The 18,436-nt window shown below is 40.4% G+C and overlaps 2 protein-coding genes across 2 annotated transcripts; both read right to left on the bottom strand.

Moving 5' to 3' along the window:
* Positions 1–172: 172 nt before the first annotated feature.
* smx5 lies at positions 173–2,933 on the bottom strand. Its single transcript, XM_028587825.1, has 5 exons — positions 2,802–2,933; positions 2,529–2,596; positions 2,150–2,180; positions 1,975–2,034; positions 173–445 (listed from the first exon to the last, which is right to left on the bottom strand). The coding sequence occupies exons 1-5, from the start codon at positions 2,802–2,804 to the stop codon at positions 320–322; spliced, it is 288 nt and encodes a 95-aa protein (XP_028443626.1). The 5' UTR covers positions 2,805–2,933; the 3' UTR covers positions 173–319.
* A 1,852-nt stretch (positions 2,934–4,785) lies between these two features.
* Positions 4,786–18,024, bottom strand: inpp5d (inositol polyphosphate-5-phosphatase D). Its single transcript, XM_028587625.1, has 27 exons — positions 17,667–18,024; positions 17,100–17,163; positions 16,103–16,238; positions 15,876–15,999; positions 15,520–15,660; positions 15,344–15,434; positions 15,181–15,258; positions 14,989–15,066; positions 14,762–14,885; positions 13,510–13,616; positions 12,083–12,185; positions 11,798–11,994; positions 11,596–11,713; positions 11,068–11,164; positions 10,339–10,477; positions 9,888–9,996; positions 9,603–9,691; positions 9,104–9,185; positions 8,129–8,218; positions 7,932–8,042; positions 7,763–7,842; positions 7,588–7,675; positions 7,338–7,484; positions 7,186–7,249; positions 6,920–7,105; positions 6,352–6,780; positions 4,786–5,554 (listed from the first exon to the last, which is right to left on the bottom strand). Exons 1-27 carry the CDS (start codon positions 17,804–17,806, stop codon positions 5,545–5,547), a joined length of 3,222 nt encoding a protein of 1,073 aa, XP_028443426.1. The 5' UTR covers positions 17,807–18,024; the 3' UTR covers positions 4,786–5,544.
* Between the last annotated feature and the right edge of the window lie 412 nt (positions 18,025–18,436).

The following is an 18,436-nucleotide window of genomic DNA, read 5'->3' as shown; positions in this document are numbered from 1 at the left end:
AAAAACTACAACAGATCTTTACCTCTACTGGGCTCAAACTTGAATTCAAATTCAAAACAAAAGACAGTATCAAATGAAGCCTCCTGTATGGCCTGTGAGGTCAAGATCATTTCCAATAATTACTGTTTTGCAAATAGTTGATCACTAACGTCAGGAATGCAATTAAGTTCTCTGTGAAAGTACAGAAAAATGACCAATACTGCCTAATTACAAGAGCTGCACAAACTGGATCTTCTTTAAATGAACTCAAAACTACTCATTATTCACTGTCTCTCTCCCCCCCCACCTACCCCAGACCCAACCCCATGCTTCAGGTCAATCACTGCTTCTGCTGCATGGCTTCTTTCCGTGCAGCGTCTTGCAGGAGCTGCGTGTCCACTTCATCTGCAGGCAGCTGAACGTACCGGACCACAGATCCACGGATAAAACAGTTTTTCACAGACAGCTGGAGCAAAATTAGAAGAAGACAATCATTCAAAGTGTCAGAGATGCTGTAAATCAGCTTTAGAGCGTAACATAACATTTTGATATTAATGAACGTCCGTTACATTCAAGCCAAGTGAGTTGCTACAAAGCTAATTAAGACTATCAGCTCCACACAACTCTCTGGATTTCTCAGTAGGACTATGTTGAGGAGATTGTGGCGTCCTGTGACCTTACCGCGCAGAAACTCGAGTGGTGAAGATAAGGACCTCTTCTGAAGAGTCCTTCATGTTTTTATAATCCTCCGTGTCCTCCTTGGCTACTAGATACTATGTGAAGGGGGGGCACTTGTATCATGTGGACGCACCAACAGTGTTGTCATTGCTTAGAATTCCTCATGGGGGAGACAGAAACTACGCACTAAAGCTTTAAAAGGAACACACCGACTTATTGGGAATTTAGCTTATTCACCGTAACCCCCAGAGTAAGACAAGTCGATACATACCCTTCTCATCTCCGTACGTGCTGTAAAGCTGTCTGACGGTTCCAGCATTAGCTTAGCCTAGCACAGATCCTGCAGGTAACTGGTTCCAACTAGCCTACTGCTCCCAATTGTGACAAAATAACACCAACATGTTCCTATTTACATGTTGTGATTTGTAGAGTCACAGCGTGTACAAAAAACAACGTAACATGAGACACAGCCGTCTTCTAACAGTAAACAAACCAGGAACTATATTCTCAGACAGGCTTGCTGCGAGCATATCACTCCGCCCAAGTACTATATTCTTCCGCCTGAGAATATAGTTCCCAGTTTGTTTACCGTTAGAAGACGGCTGTGTCTCATGTTACGTTGTTTTTTGTACACGCCAGACTTATAAATCACAACATGTAAATAGGAACATGTTGGAGTTATTTTGTCACTTATTGGGAGCAGTAGGATTACTGGAACCATTCACCTGCATGTTCTGTGCTGGCCTGATGCCGCTGGAGCCGTCAGACAGCATTACAGCACGCACTGAGATGAGAAGGGTATGTATTGACTTGTCTAACTCTGGGGGTTACGGTGAATAAGATAAATTCCCAATAAGTCGGTGTGTTCCTTTAAGCGATCCAGAATCTGTCTGATGATGTTTTAGCAGATAGCGGCGTTAGTGAATAAAAATCTGCAGAATTTAGCGGACTTTTCTTTTTTTTAATTCAGCAAAATTCTGTGTCCACAGTTTTCGTGTGGCCCTGCTTATTTTGGATTTGTCTTTATATTAGCAGCGTTTTACACCTGGGGTCCCTGAGACCCAAAACAGGAGTAAATTATCATTTCTGTAGCAGACTTCTGAAACATCATCACTTCAAAAATCATATTTATAAGCAATTCTCACAACATTTGGATGTCATGAAATATCAAGTTGATAAAACAATGTTACGTTAGTTTTTTTGAGCTGTTAAATAGGCCCGGGATATCTAAGATGCCAAACAGACATTAGTGTTAGAAAGACATGTCCTAAAAGCTGAAATGACCCTGAATGATCGGTGCCGGACAGCTAAACTCACCATGTGTGGATATTTCTCTGGATCAGTGACACTGATGTCTGTGAGCTTAATGTTCAGGTACTGAAACACACAGAAATGTGATGTATATATTGATTAGAAGTCCTAACTGGGCAGTCACGTAGAAAATGGAACAGCTTTGTTTCAGAATAAGGAAAATAACGTCATTATTTCCAACCTGGTCAACAGAATGAAGTGTTCCGCAGATGCTGAAAAGAGAAATGTTAGGATTCAAATTACTACATCATCATCAACACCATATAAGACCAAAGTGGAGGTGGACCAATCCCTGGTCTCGATACAGGTGGTGGACAAAATAACAACAACACCTCGTAATACAACCCCACTGCTTTTAACTGCAACCTGGTTTTGGTTACATAACAACAAAGCGGTTCTAGTTTGGTCTCTCTTGTTGCAACATATGCCGTTTATTCAAAGCTCCGTGACTACCGTTACGATCATTCACGTGAATGACAGTAATGTCGCTCCATTGTGACTAACTAGCCCAAATAGTAGAGGCTAATTCAAACAGTGTAACAAACGAAAACCAAACTAACCTCAAGTCGTTTTTGAGCTCCACCACCACATCCTTCCCCACCAGCGACTTGAAGAACGAGTAGAAAAGCTGAGAAACAGAGCGACATGTTAGCGCCAATGTTAGCATCGTGCTAGCTACATGCCGAGCACGATACAGGTTGCATACAGCCAGCAAACTAAAGCACATAAAGCGATACGGTGAGCTGTGAGTCCTCCAACGCCTCGCACTATCTTCCAATAAGACATATGTTGTAAACTGGAAACAAATAAATACGTTCAAATCGATGTCTTACCATGTTTGCTGTTGGTTTCCTATGGTTGTGCGTCTGGTGTTGATGATGTGTCACTCTGCGTGATATTGCTGCGACGGACCACCAGGGTGCAATTACTGAAGAGCCCCACACGGGGGGGCCAGAGGTGCGCTCAGCGTTAACGAGTCTCTTAATACATCCATGGCGAAACCTTCACACTTCAGTAGCGGAGAAGCTAGTTTACTGTAGCTTTTGAACGGCGAATGGTGCGACCATTAAGCATGTGAAGTCAAATGTAATCTAGTGTCGCATAGAGTGGGTGGAAGGACTCTGGAGCTGTTTATTCTAAAAAGTTTCTTGATTTGCAGACTGGAATATTAAAAACAGAAATCCACTGGGACCTGAGACAGGATCTAAAACTAGAGAGGCCAAAAAGGCCTTTTTACCTATTGGGATTTACTAGATTTGTGCTTCCCAACCTTTTTGGCTTGTGACCCCTTAAAATGTTGCTATGTCTATATATATATATATATATATATATATATATATATATATATATATATATATATATATATATATATAGAGAGAGAGAGAGAGAGAGAGAGAGAGAGAGAGAGATAGCGCTGGGTGTTCTCTCAATGAGCTTCATGAGGTAGTCACCTGAAATGGTTTTACCTTCACAGGTGTGCCTTGTCAGGGTTAATTAGTGGAATTTCTTCCCTTATTAATAAAAAAGCAAAGGGTGGCTACTTTGAAGAATCTAAAATATAATACATGTTTTCAGTTATTTCACACTTTTTTGTTAAGTACATCATTCTATATGTGTTCATTCATAGTTTTGATGCCTTCAGTGAGAATCTACAATGTAAATAGTCATGAAAATAAAAAGGAAACGCATTGAATGAGAAGGTGTGTCCAAACTTTTGGCCTGTACTATATATATATATATATATATACATTAACATAAATCCAACATATCATTTGTAAAGACAAATCTTTTTTAATTTACACAACATTGATGATAGGCTTACTGGCCTATAGGTAAGGTATCCATCCACAGGTTTTACTGTGCCACATTTTAACATAAAAACTTGATAAATGTATGAATATGTCAACAATTATTATTTGAATTGCTTAGTATTGTATGCATTATAAAAAGCTATGTGTAAAGGCTCTAGGCAGCCCACACGATATTGCAGGCCCAGGTTAATGTGCAACTCAATTTTATACAGTATATGTAGTAGGGGGTCCCTGCTCCGTCTCTTTTTCAGCTGAGGGGTCCTTGGCCTAAAAGAAACCTGCCCTAAGAGTTAGGAGCTTGGAGAGATGTGTGGAAAAAAAGATTGATGACATTTTGTGTAGCAAATGCAAATATCTTCTTTCATGATCCCTGACCCTGTAATTCATCTTTTGACCCCTTGGATCACCAGGAACCCCACGTTGTGAACCACTGTACTATTACGACATCAATTTTTTAAGATTATTTTTTGGCCATTTTAAACCTTTAATTCGACAGGACATATGAAGACATGAAAGGGGAGAGAGAGGGGGGAATGACATGCAGCAAAGGGCCACAGAGCGGAGTTGAACCCACAGCCACTGTGTCAAGGAGTAAACCTCTATATATGTGCGCCCGCTCTACCAACTGAGATAACCTGGCCACACTACTATCAATTTTAAGGAATTCAAAAGAATAGCATGTATAATCTTCTAAATTGTGCAAATCAGCAGCCATTATGTAACCAGTGAATGCAAAGTGCAGCTCACAATTACACATATCTGATTAAACAAAGTAACACAATAAAATAGGAGTTGATGGTTATATATTTCCAATACCATCAAGTAGGATGTCTTTGGTGATTTAAATATTTTACCTTGCTTTGATAACTTATGATTCTCACTCTGCATGCAGTTCTTCATAGGCAACAGCAGATGGAAGTGTTGCAGCACTAGATTCATCTCTGCTGCAGACTTTAACATGTATTTATTCACAGTTTCAGGCAATGATTGTGACATGAGGTTGGGATGAAGGTCTAAAATAACAAATTAAAGCTACATTTATTTGAGCATTTATTGTACATCTTAAAGGCAAACATGTTAATGTATGTGCAAGATAATACTGTGCGGTAAACATTCGTTAGCTACTGTATAGTGTAAAAAAAAAAAGAAATGTAACAGAATTATTTATAAGCAGAGTTTAATTCCAAACCAACTTCTTAATGCGAGCTTAGCAGAAATGAATTCTGAAAATGTTTTGCTAATGTTTATATCACTTTAAACGAAAAGTTTGACATTTTGGAAAAAAGAATTAGATGAGAAGATTGATACAATGTTCTTGTAAGTATGTGAAATATAAAGACTAAAAAGAGAGAAGAACTGGCAATTGTTAGCCTGGCTCTGTTGAATGGCGTTAAAACATGTAAATGAATGAGCTTTAAAGGTGCTGGTTGCCAGATTCCCCCCCTTTTCCCCTCCTCCTGCTAGCCAGCTGGCCGGTCAACCCAGAGGAACAGGTGGAGAAGGTGAACTCAAACATGAAAGCGTCATTTCTCTTCTCACCTAACTCTCAACAAGCAAGTGAATAGGCACATTCCCAAAAAATGTAGAACTTTTGTTACAGTACCAATGAATAGTCATTTATAAAATAATAATAGTGATACATATGGCTGAGGGATTGACTGGCTGATGTATTTCATGTTTCCAATAATGCAGAGAAAGCTGTACAGTCATGCTGACCATCGCAGCAGCCTGGTCTCACTTCACAGATCGGCCCATCTTGGGAACTTCAGGATGCACTACAGAAAGACAGAGAGTTTGCATCATCATATGTTTTATCTTTAGGGCTGGGTATCGTTCAAATTGTTCGATACCCGATACTAATACCAAGACTTCGATACCGGTTCCTGAACGGTTTTTGATGCCAATCTTATAAAATTAATTTGAACAAAAAGAAATTACAACATTACACATTAATGTGAAATTTGTGTTTTTCCTGCATGCGTCTACGATGTGTAGACAGCCAATCAGTAGCATTGTAAGATCTTGGTAGAAGCATGCTGCAGGCTTATTGGCTCACTGACGCTGATGAGGCATTTTTCGATACTTGATACAATGGGGGCTATTCAGTAGGGCTGCACAATTAATCTCAATTTTATCGGAATCGCAACATGGACTAGTGCAATATCCAAATCGCAGGCGGGCACAATATTTGTTAAAGGCAAAATATGTGTCAAACCATTCTAAATTAGGTATCGTGATGCTGCAGAGATATCCCGGCCAAATCATCATATCTTACAGATTAAAGAAAACATCTTGGTACAGATCATCGCAAAAATAGCACTCTAATCATTTCCATTTTTCATTTGATTAATTTAATTTATTTAATGAAAATGAGAATAATGATTCAAAAAATTGACATTTCCTCCAATATCGTGAATCATATCGCAATTGCAATATCAGTCCAAATAATCGCAATTTTCCTGATATCATGCAGCTCTACAATTTGATCGATGCCTTACCAAGCACTAAATATCTTTGTTGGTGAATTTAAGACTAATGAGTCTTGCCATAAGAGGAACAGAGTTGTCCTTACTGTCTTTGTGGGGGCTGTGGCTGGCCAGGTCTTGCTGGCAGTCTGTGTTTGCTGGGGAGTTCTGAGTTGTCTCTGGGGTTCTGGGGCTCCGGCATACCCGGTCGGGACTTAGAAGGTACAGGAGGCCGGTTGAGTGCCATCCCCCCTTCCGAGCGTGACGGCACCACTGGTTTCTTGAATGTTGAGGGATGCGACGTGATGGGGACTGGGAGCTGAGGCTTAGTCTCAGAGAGGGTGAAGGAGCGGATGCGTGGGGTGGGCAGCGGGGGGCGATCAGAGTCTCCATCTGCTGGTTTGGAGCTTGTAAAAACAGGATCTGGAGGTGTGAGGTGGTCCATCTGCTGATGGTCTGGATCCTTGCCCCAGGATTTTACCCTCGAACCGTATAACGGATTATCAAACATCTCTGACCCCTTTTCATCCTCACCCCTAGGAAAGAAGGGATCAGACTCAGATTCACTTTCTACACAATCAACTATCCATTTCACATCGTTTTTAGATTAAGATAGGACACTGAGTGTCAATGAAACACATAAAGAGTCACACTGCAGCAGAAACAGGCACTCACATAGGGGGGCTGCGTGTGCCCACATCATAGCCACTTTTCTTGCAGTCTTTACTCCCTTGTCCGGTGAGTGGAAGATTTTTCGGTGGCTTGCTGTAGCTCCAACCTTTATCTATCACATTGCCACTTCTGTAGGACACTCCCATGTAACTGGGGTTAGAAATATCATGTGCCTGGGTGATGGAAAACCTGTCAAACAGAAGACAGAAAAGATCACACCCGGAAGTTTCAGATATTTTGAGGTAACCACAAGTGAGAAAATATCTTACTTGTTGGCTTCCCCGCCTTTGCCTTTTGAAGTGACAGTGTCATCCTTTTCGACTTTGATGAAATCTGAAAACAAGGGTGAAATATTGACGCTACAGGATCAGAAGTAGAAAGCATTTTAATAAATATGTCCTGAGCTGATTTCCAGACTCACCGTATAACTTCTCAGTGGGCTTGCCCTCAGAGGTGTGTAACTGAATGCCACCTGTCAGAGTGCCCGTCTTCTCTCCGTGATGAGTCAGTGTGATCTGAAACTCTGTGTAGCACAACTGGGCCGCTCGCAGCGCAACACAACCCTCTCCTTTAGGGAATAAGACACCAGCAAACTGTAAGCACTGCTCAGCCCAACGCATCTGCATTACAAACTGTGTAATGCAGATTTAAGTTCTGTGTAAGTTCCTTACCATATGACTCGTCGCAGTCTGTCGACTTCACACAGATGAGGATGTGCTGGTCCAAAAGGTACTCTGGGTCAGAGATGATAGGGGTGAGCTGAAAACACAGAGAAGACAAGGACTTTGATTATTAGTTGCCAGAACAAATTGTCTTCTACACAGAAAAGCTCCTTCTGGATTTTACCTCAACTTGGTTGCCAAACCAAACTTTTATTGACCCATCTGAGTGCTCCGTGTTCTCTCCCTCTGAAGTCTTGACTGTTTCTGTAGACATTAAAAGAATTGTTTGTTTCGATCATTAGCCCATTTTAAAGCAGGATGTGCTACGGTCAGTCAGACAGACTAAAACGTACTCTCCAAGCAGCTGGAATGGTATTCGATGAAGAACTTGGTCTTTGATTTTGTCAACAAGGTGGCCACACAGTTCATGATCTGTATCCCACCTTGAGGTGCACTATTTAGGTCTGAAAGAAAAAACAACATTAGCCTATAATTTTGGAGTGGATAACACAGCTTCATCTGCAGTGAGCCGTAAAATGGGTGATCGTACCTTGCTTGGAGACAAACTGTGAGGCTACTCCGACTTCAAATGAGGCAAATAATGGTGAGTGGTCACTTGTCATGATGTCATTAGTGCACCCTGAAAGTTGGAAAGTTTGGCGGAATGAGTCACACACAATATCATTAAAGGGGCAGTCATTTTTCATTACACTTTCATTAAGTTTGGGGACTGACGAGTGACACATTAAACAAAGAATGGTCAGAATGTGCAGCAGACGCTGACATAACTTGACTTTCAGCTCCTAGTATGGGTTGTCTTTTGTTACACCCTCCCTGCCTGGTAGGGGCCCACACCTGTCATACTCTACATCCAGAAAATTCTCTTTAGAGCTGCAGAGAACCTTATACAAATGTTTTATTTATGCTCCTCATGACAAGTAAACTGATCTTCATGTGTAAAATTGGTGGAGTGCCCCTTTAAAAACATGCTAACACTTTACTTTACATGTCCATTTGGTACTAATTTTGGGGGAAATATGAATGTCCTTTTATTTTAAAAAACAACAACCTCCATTTAAACCTGAGTAAAAATAAACATTTAATTGGAATATTGACTTTCCATATTTATAATAATAAAAATAATAATAATTTAATTGATATAGCACTTTTCCAGCATTAAGCTCCAAGGGCTTTCCAGATTAAAAGATTTACAGGATATTTTTATGAAAAAATGACTCAGTGCTCTATGTACTGGCCGCTGGACTCTAAACTCAATATATCTGCAAAAAGATAGCAGCCTGGCTGATGTTCAGCTGACTCGTGGCACACCAACTAAAAGATCATTAACTGGAATAGTTTGGTGGAAGAGTAACTGAACACTGTCTCTAATTTCTTTTTAATTCATACCAAAATTACATAGTTCTTTCTGGAACCCTTCCGAGGAAACCATAGGAAATTATTCAGAAATGACAGACCCTGTATAAAAAGAATCCCCTCTTAGAAATGTCTATTTTGAATTACTCACCATATGCTTGGCAGACAACATGAACCAGAGGGTATGATTTCCGCAGGACACGATCACACCACGAGGGCAAATTGTATTTTGTCTGTAGAGTTAAAGTCATCATATGTACATAAAAGCTGAATACATCAGTTTTCACAGACAGTCTTTATAGCAATTCAAGCATTATAAAGCTGCTGGAAGGTTATGTAATTTCTGGTAGATACATTATCAAACATTCCTGCTGGTATGGATCAAAAATCATGAGGTTCTATATGTCTAAAAGGGAAATTTGTTAAATTGATCCTGGTGCCTGTAGATGAGTTGTATCATACATTGTCTATGAGCCAGAACATATATTCACATGGGCTGACTCAGATGGCTTAAAGCAACAACAAAAAAATCATTTTCTGTGTCAACAGAGAGATGTGTTCAATGCGGTAGTTGCTTTTACAGTTTCCTGCACTATGGGGCATGGCAGGAGCCATACAGGGCAAAGACAGCTGACTAAACATAAGCTTACCCCCGTGGCTTTGGCCTTCGTGTAGGCATACTTCTCTCGCGTGTCTCTTTCAAAGCGATACGTGGGCGCAAACGTGATTTCCTCTTCATCTACATACAAAATAAATAATTATTAAGGAGAAGGGTTTTGATTTTTATATGCATGCCAACAATTATTAAATGCATCAGGCGATGAACAGAAACAGAGTTGGTGAAAAAATCACATACAGTATAAGCTAAGTTGCACCAAGTTACAGACACTTTGTCTGTATGTGTGTATTAATCAATATTCTCCATGCGCACTCACCGAAATGCAAGAAGACCTTTCCATCATTCCTCTCCATGTTGAGCTGGTCTTTACTGAGGAGTTCCTGGTACTGCTGCTGTTTGATCTTTGTCACAATGTACTCAGCTTCCTGTGAAGGGAAACAGTGCAAAGTAGAAACTTTTCTTGTCTAAAAGTGTTAGCAACTGAGAGCTCAGACACCTGACAACCAGCACACTCTTTTATATGCACCACACAATGATGCTGGAGCTTTCATTTCTTGAGTAGATACCATGACAATAACACATTTCACAAAATGTATAAAGTAGTAAAAAGCGGATCATTTATTTTTGAAGCTGCATGTTGTTATTAGAAAGATTTATAACAATAGAAGCTCAGTAAACTTAGTTCCAAGCACATATACAGTGTGTTGCATCATATTACATTTGCCTCTGTGTCACTATACAGCAAACTGAACTTGACAACAACTTACTGTCGATGGGAATTCAACACGGTAGTTCAAATCACCGAGCCAGAAGAGGTGGGTGAACCGATGTGTGATGTCAAACGGATTGATCTTCTTATCGCCCAGATTCAGAAATCGCAGGATGTTGGTGTAGTTTTGATTGCGTCTGCAAATACAGCCAAAATTGTAGCAAGAACATCACAAATATGATGCAACAAGGTTCTTCAACAAAAAATAGTACAAATTTCTATTACTATTTCCTGCATTTATTTTTAATCTAGCAAATGACACATTATTATGATGAAAATGTTCGGGATTTCCACAATATAGGTCCTTTCACAAAAAATGTAATGCGTAAAAATACTCTATTAATGTATTCACACTATTTAAAGCTATAGCGTGTAGTTTCTGTCTCCCCCATGAGGAATTCTAAGTAATGACAACAACACTGTCAGCGCGTCCACATGATACAAGCCTTCTATGATCGCGAATGCGCCCCAACCCCAGTCCTGCCTACCTGGAGCAGATGACCAATCAGAGAAGGCCGGCTTAGAGTCGCGTAATACTTAGCCGAGAATAGAAAAAACTGTTGAAACAGTTCAGAACAGTTGGAAATCTGAACGTTTTAGCTCACTGTGGTTTCTCTAAACTATGTTTATCTCATTATATGAAAATCCGACGTTATCACATTGTAGATGTGAAGAAAATATGAAAAAGCATAATATGTCCCCTTTAAAAGTGTAATCTGCTGCTCACCTGAGCTTCTTCTCACTTCCAGATGTCAGGTGACTGTTGACAAAGCCAAAAGATGTACCGTTGAACATGAAGGACACTCCCACTGCTCCCTTGTTTCCTACAAAACAAACATCACATTGATGGCTAATTGTTCAATGAACTTATAGACTTAGACAGGTCATTAAAGGTGCAGTCAAAGATTGTTGATATTTGAACTCAACTGCCAAACAAATACAACACCCCCCTTCATAAGTTCCGCCCCCAGATTCACGAACAGATAACTACTGTCCCCCTCGCCGGCCCCTCCCATCAACTGTCGCTGCCTGTTGCCGATTGGCTGGAATAGTGTTTTGTGCACTACTTTCTGTTTGTTTTCCATTTATACAGCCAGGGCTGTGTATTATAACCATGTTCTTTTTTTCAGCGCACACAGAAAATAGAAAGCTAGGTGACCGTGAGGAGATATTCACAGAATTTTACAAAATGTGTATTGGATTAACATCACCTACTGTACCTTTAAATGGCTTGTAGAGAAGTGGAACTGCTTACCCAGAGTGTTGGCGATCCCCGTCTTCACACTGTCTGAAAAAACGTGGGAGATCCTGTTTTCGTGCTCAGGCTTGGCCAGCACCACAATCCGAATGTTCCACAGAGTGTGGATCGCCACCTGGATGTTAGAAGACAATGTGATGCATTACTGCTCTGCGCCTGCATTCAGCTGTAACTTTGTTACTTTGTCACGGTCACTCACTTGTTTAAAGCTGATGTTTGTGATTTTCCGCAGGACACCTTTCACAATGTCTGCCCACTCCCTCTCGCCCAAAGGATCCTCCTGAGTCCCAATGACATAAAAATCATGTGGGATGTGATCGGCGGTGTCGTCTCGTGTCTTCCCTTGGCCCTTACACTGAAACCAGGAGTTGATGTTGTGGGGAGGACCAGCATTTCCTGCAGGTTTATAATCATAGTATTTTACTGTATCTGTACAGTCATGAGTTCAAATTTATTCAAACATTTAAGATGTTAATGTTGTTACCCATGTTCCAGGTGCCAACAAACACTGTGATCATGTCAGGTTCAGGCTTTTCAGAATGTTTGTTCTTCATTTGTTGAAGAAGTTGGCAAAACCCTTCCCTTTTCTAGTGACACACATATAAAAAACATGATTTCTTATAATGAACACATTTAAACATTATACTTTATGAATTATATGCACCTTACTTAAAGCCCCTGAAAACATATTTTCTCAATCGGCTACTTACTAGAGCTGTAAATCTCTATAATACCATTCGAATTTCAATGATTATTTTTGATATTCAAATTATATCAGAACATTTAATGCTCAAATTCAACCTATTATTTGTTTTTTTACTTACTATCTATCTGTCCACTAGAGGGACTTCCAACATTAGGCTAGAAGGGGCAACTACGTCATAGCGCATTGCATTTCTGGCACACCGTTTTGTTTACATTCATTTTGAAACCATATGTCATAAAATGGAGTAGTCTCCTTCCTCCACAGCGCTACAGAGGTCTGGCTAGTCCACACAGCATTCCAGGATGGAAAAACGTGCTCTTGTTTATTGGCATTTCTTTCAACCAATCACAGTCGTCTTGGGCGGCGCTAAGCGCTGGACGGAGCCACGGTGCCTCTGCTAAATAGTCTCAGGAAGGAACTTGTTTTGGTGGAACATGTGGGCGTTCAATGGCAGTTTCAGTCGTGCAACAGAAAACTCCGATTGGACAGATAGTCTAGCTAGCTGTCTGGATTTACCCTGCAGAGATCTGAGGAGCAGTTAACCATAGTCCTCACAAATCCACCGGAGGTTAGAACGCCAACACTAAGGAAGAGGACGGGGACGGACATCCGGCCAAAATGAGGGACATCCGGCGGAATTTCCACAAAGCTCCTGGTGGCGCTCCTATAACTCGCATCGCGATGCAGTTTGGAAACAAGAACGAGCTAATTAATGATGTCATAAGCTTTTTGACTCGGTGGATGTCAATTATTTATTTAGTTATTATATTTATTATATGTTAAAACAGTATAGACAACGTAACAAAAGCATTTCGTTTTCACATGTGGGTAGGCCAAAGTTAGAACAGTTTCACATGAGATTTCTGTATTTGTGTTTTTCTCTGGGCTCTTCTCAGTGGTCTGAAGCGATACTAAAAAAAAAAAAGTGATGTCACATACCCCTTAATCAGGATTTAGCAACATTTGAATCAAAATGTGCTACCACTTGTAGGTTTATGTTATTGAAACATTTAGATTTATAAACCGGGAAACTCAAATCCAGCAATGTGTTTGGTTCATTGCTGTGGTATAATAAGCACATACAATGGCTATGACATCAAATCCTTTGCACAATTCAGTATCACAAATTATACTAGATTTAAAAACAAATTTTCAGGGGCCTTAAGCTAATTCAAAAGCCAACCAAGTGACCAGATATTTTTTACCTTTGTGTCATCAAACACAAACTCTTTACGCAAAATCTTCTCTTTCTCTGTCTCCGCCACGATGACAAGTTTGGCGTGCATTTTCTGGGATTTCACCAACTGCAGGACTGAAAAATAATCACATTACTCTTATTAAAATGAGCCCTGTTGATGGTTTACAGCACCTGTTAAACAAGACTGAGATTGCTTTCACACCTGAGCTGTTTGGTCTGTTTAAACCCAACCCTGGAGCGTTTGTTGGTTTGTGGTAGTGTAAGCTCATTCGAACTCTGGTGTGAACCAAAAAACTTTTAAATTCATAACTTCATAAGACCACACATCGCTGGTCGTCTGTGTGACAACACATCATCATCTCTCTCTCATCAGTGCCCGCCATCTTCTTCACTCGCTGTCTGTCAGCTGTCATATTGTTCGCTTTCTTCTAAAATATTAGAAGCATTAAAGCAAAACCAGAAACCCGTTATTATAGACGTTATTGGTGTTGCTACATTATTTCTGAGACCAGGAAGTGTCGGCGAGTTTCACTCAGATATTCTGTCCAATAAACCAGCGACCGTTTCGACTTATGACATCTGTTTAGAATATTTGGTGCGTTTGAAAAAGTGCAGTCTGAAAACAAACCGATCCAAATAAAAAAATGCAACAATGGTGCAACTTCAACCCCGAATCGCACCGAGTCTACCGAACTACAGGTGTGAAAGCACCCTAAGAGTCTACAGCCATGCTAGTGGCTCTGTGAAGGTGTACTTAGACACAGCAGTACTTTGAACTACATGCTAATGTAAGCATGCTAACTTCAGCAAGCTAACTTTAGCAAGTTAACTCCAGCATGCTAACACGCTCAAAATGACTCATGCTGATGTTTAGCAGGTATACTTTTTAGCTTTAGCAGGCTGACCTTTGCTAATTAGCACTGAACACAAAGTACAACAGTTTTGGCCTGCTTATTGTGCTCGATGAAAAAAGGATCACCAAAGTTATTATAATTCATCCTGAGAAAGACATGAAGGTATGTACCAAATTGTATGGCAATCCATCCAACATGAGACATTATGAGACATGTCACTAAAAAGCAAACATGTCAACCTCAAAGAGCCATGAGCCATGAATGACCATGAACCAAATCTAATAATTGTTGAGATATTTCAGCGTTGGACCAACCGACCAACAGACTGACCATTGCTAGAGCCACATTGCTTGCATGGGTATACATACAAAGAAAAAAAGGTTAGAGAGCTGTGTGATTTCTTACTTTTGTTGTGCACAAAGAATCTATCTTCAGGCCCATCTTTCGACTTCTTGAGAAAGAGCTTCCCACTTTCAACATCTACTTTCAGGAACATCTTTGTGGGAATAGCCAGAGATTCTTGCTTGACCTGCAAGTGAAAGAGTAAACAGGTCAAATAAACCACAAACCTCCAGACATTGGACATCACTTCAAACCAGAATTGTTATACAGTTACTGATTTAGAGAAGCACCTCAAACGTAACAAGCGGAATGAGAGACTTCCTGTGACCTCCTTCATATCCACCAGACTCAAACATAGAGCTTTTAGTCTGAAAAAAAAATAGAGAAGTGCTATGTCATCTGTAACTGGCATCATCTGTTGTTACGTCGATAACCAAGACTGTTCTGACTGGTCAGTCAGTAGAGTGAGTCACTTATCTTACCTTATCTTCTATTGAGTACAGCAGTTTTGTTAGTTGCTCAAGCCTAAAGGATACAGATTGACCTGAATCGCTAAACATCTGAAAATAAAGGAAATAGTACATTATGGTAAGGGCTTCGTAGTGTGAATTAAAAATGATGCAAAGGATAAAGGGTGCAACCCACTTGTTTTGAAAACTGTCCAATCCCTGGGGAGAGTTGTTGGTCCAATGCTCTATGAAAGACCTCCAAAGCTGGCAGGATGCGGGAAATTTCACTGTCTCACAAAAAAGTCAGAACATGGTTAAATCACCACTAAACATTGTAATCTGTAGAATACATCTGTTGAGTGGTAACTATACCTGTTTAGATTCTTGCAGATTGCCGATATCAGCTTCTGTAGCCCAGGGAGGTTAGGGTAACCATATTGTGCTTGTTCAGCATCCAAGCTGACTGAGGTCCTGAAGTATTCTTGGATAGCTATTTGGTGTTCCTCTGGTAGTCTGGAAGTAGTATGGGAACATTTTAAACACTGTTATGTCATTATTCACACATCAGTTAACCTGAACCAAGCACATCACTGTGTCAAATCATTGCCCACAATCGTTGGAGTTATCACATTGTACACACTACTGTATGTACTGTCAGTGCATTATTAGTGAATGATGAATTATTGGGCTGAGGTGCATCAGGGCACATTCTGCAAATTTGACCATACGTGGACAAGTCCATCTGCTGCAGTCTCATCAGGTAGGTGTCTGATAAGGACTTGGGGTCACTGTCTTTCACATCATTGACTGTGAAATTCCTGGGTGGAAGCTGCGGTGGAAAATTATTGGCTTCTGCAGGAGAGAGACATATGGGATGTTTAAGAATTTTTTAAGTCTTTGAAAGGCACATTTTTACATTATAGCCACTATTGAAGTTGAAGTGCAGTTATTTGACCTTGCTCCTCGTCTACATCCTCCTCCCTCTGGACAGGGTACTGCAGATGTGTGACCAGACCCATGTTGGGACTGTAATATGCCTCCACCAGCTCAGGCAGCATAGAGAAGAACCTGATAGGAACTCCTTCAGATGCCTGAAGAGCAGATCACAGCAGACACAATTGTCCTCAAACCTTGGCAGAACTGAAATGTCACGTGGTGCTGTTGCTTTTCTGGAAGACCTTTGTGGTTTGACATAATCTTTTACTTTTATTTCCCATTTTAGATATGTCTACTTGCACAGTCTGCGGCTTCTTCCAAAAGGCTAGTGCTGCAATCGTGTCATCATCTAATGCCTCATTTCCACTGCTTGGTTCGGTTCAACTCAACTCACTTTTGGTACCAGATGCTTTTCTCTATAACCCTTTTCCCCCTCAGTGTTGGCAGGATTCTCAGCTAATCGCCCTGACACAACAGAACATTATCTTCAACGCAACAATCGCTGGATCCTTTCTTCGCCACAGTTGCTGGACTTCGTCATGTGTACGGTGTAGTGTATGGCATTGTGTATGGAGTGTACAGTGTAGTGTACGGTGTAGAATATGGCGTAGGTAGTCTATGTCGTATAGTGTACGGAGTGTATGGCGTAGTTTTGCAGGCTGCCATTTCTCATTTATTTTTTTTATCTGGGGCTATTGAATTTAAAAAAAATGTGGTCGCTATTGACAGCTGCTTGGCTATTTAAAAATGGTGGGTTTGTGCAAGATGCCCTGTGTTGCGCTAGTGATGGTTCTCTCATGACCTAGATGGAACCAAAAAAAGTACAACAACTTTTACTAATAATAAAAAGAGTGAGTCAAGTTGAGCCTACCAGCATTTATAGTTCTGTTATTAAAGAGAGAACTAGCCCTTCATCTTCACATAGGCCCCATGCTGTAAATACACCAACAAGTCTACAACCATAATAATTCATCTGATAATTCATAATGGTGGCTTGTGTCAAACTGTCAACCCACCTGGACTGAGAGCTTCTTATCCTCATTTGGCAGGATTCTGTATGTGTATACACAGTTCTGGAATCTGTAGTTAAAATAAGAAAATGCAAATGTCTGTCACTTGAATATGACATGTATGTAGTGTAAAGAAACATGCTGGCTGGTGTTTTCAGTGTGTTCGGCATAAAATCAGAACAGTTTGTGGAAAAATGATACGAGTTGCAGAGGGCAACGGGTGTTGCTTTGTGGTAGCACGGTATGCAAATAAAGGGGAACTAGTCTTGCGTTGCAGTGCGTATGTGCAAAAAATGTGTTAGCATACATTGTAATACAGCAGGGGACATTTTAACTTTTAAGCATATTATATAAAATATGCCCAAATGATGATGTTTGGTTGTTGCTTTCTTAAACCTGATGCCAAAAACATTCAGTATAACAGACATGCCATGTTTTTCTTCCATTACACAGCTCATATTACATATTATGAACATTAGCTGAACAAGGAACAAGAACCATGGTCCACTCTATATGAAACTGCATCAAAATAACTGTCAGTGCAATAGTTAGAAACAAGTAATGGTAACTTACAAAACACAGAGGGCATACGCTCCCTGTATGGACTCACTGGCCCGGATAAGGAAGCTTCCATCTCTTGCTGCTTTGGAAAGTAGATCCTCAGCCTTGGATCGAGTTATAGTACCATGGCACCAAGGTTGATAACTTGGCATCCTGTTTCTCACCCACAAGCCTGAGCTCAAGAGTTTTGCATCTACTCTCAAACTATATTCCAGCAAATGAAAGTAGACTCAGTTTTTCTTTCTGGCTATTTTCATCGTTTCATGGTGCATACTTTTAAGTCCTTTCTTTCACTTGTTCATCCTCTGCCTCCGAAAGCTGTAAAAGGAAGCTGCTACTAGCTCGGCTGTGAACTTCCTCATTTGAGAAGTTGAGAGAGGAGGGCCCTGGTGCCTCTGCTCTGCCTGTTATGTGACAGAGCCACAGAGCTGTAAATGGAAATACAGACTTTCACTTGCAGAGTAGAAATCTTTATCACACTACTACTTCAATGATTAACCAACATTCCCTCTTTAGTTTCTGTGCACCTGCTTGTTAATTTGACCAATGCAGAAAGTAGTGAAGCAATTTGTAAAATCTTTAATTTAAAGAAGTGAAAAAGGGAAGTAACAAAAAAAAAAAAGTATGAAATATGATGATTCTAACTTGTAGTCAAAGAATTTACTGATACATTGGCTCTGGATAATTTCAAAGAACAAGAAGCCATCATTTGTTTCCCATGTGCATTTTTAAAACCCAAATTACCTTTGACCTAGAATAAAACAAGTGCCTAAATTTACCCA

The sequence above is a fragment of the Perca flavescens genome, chromosome 9 (genome assembly GCF_004354835.1).
Source record: "Perca flavescens isolate YP-PL-M2 chromosome 9, PFLA_1.0, whole genome shotgun sequence".
Taxonomy (NCBI): Eukaryota; Metazoa; Chordata; class Actinopteri; order Perciformes; family Percidae; genus Perca; species Perca flavescens.
This window is presented reverse-complemented; position numbering and strand designations above follow the sequence as displayed.

What these genes read in the sequence shown, in the direction of transcription:
- smx5 (XM_028587825.1), bottom strand. An exon ending in CACTTCATTCTGTTGACCAG is followed by an intron (nt 2,035 to 2,149) that starts GTTGGAAATAAT and finishes TGTGTGTTTCAG; the next exon opens with TACCTGAACATTAAGCTCAC. An exon ending in CAGAGAAATATCCACACATG is followed by an intron (nt 446 to 1,974) that starts GTGAGTTTAGCT and finishes ATTTTGCTCCAG; the next exon opens with CTGTCTGTGAAAAACTGTTT.
- inpp5d (XM_028587625.1), bottom strand. Translation starts at nt 17,806, where the DNA reads ATGCCAAGTTATCAACCTTGGTGCCATGGTACTATAACTCGATCCAAG. An exon ending in ATAAGAAGCTCTCAGTCCAG is followed by an intron (nt 16,239 to 17,099) that starts GTGGGTTGACAG and finishes TCTGCTCTTCAG; the next exon opens with GCATCTGAAGGAGTTCCTAT. An exon ending in ATCTGCAAGAATCTAAACAG is followed by an intron (nt 15,435 to 15,519) that starts GTATAGTTACCA and finishes TTTGTGAGACAG; the next exon opens with TGAAATTTCCCGCATCCTGC.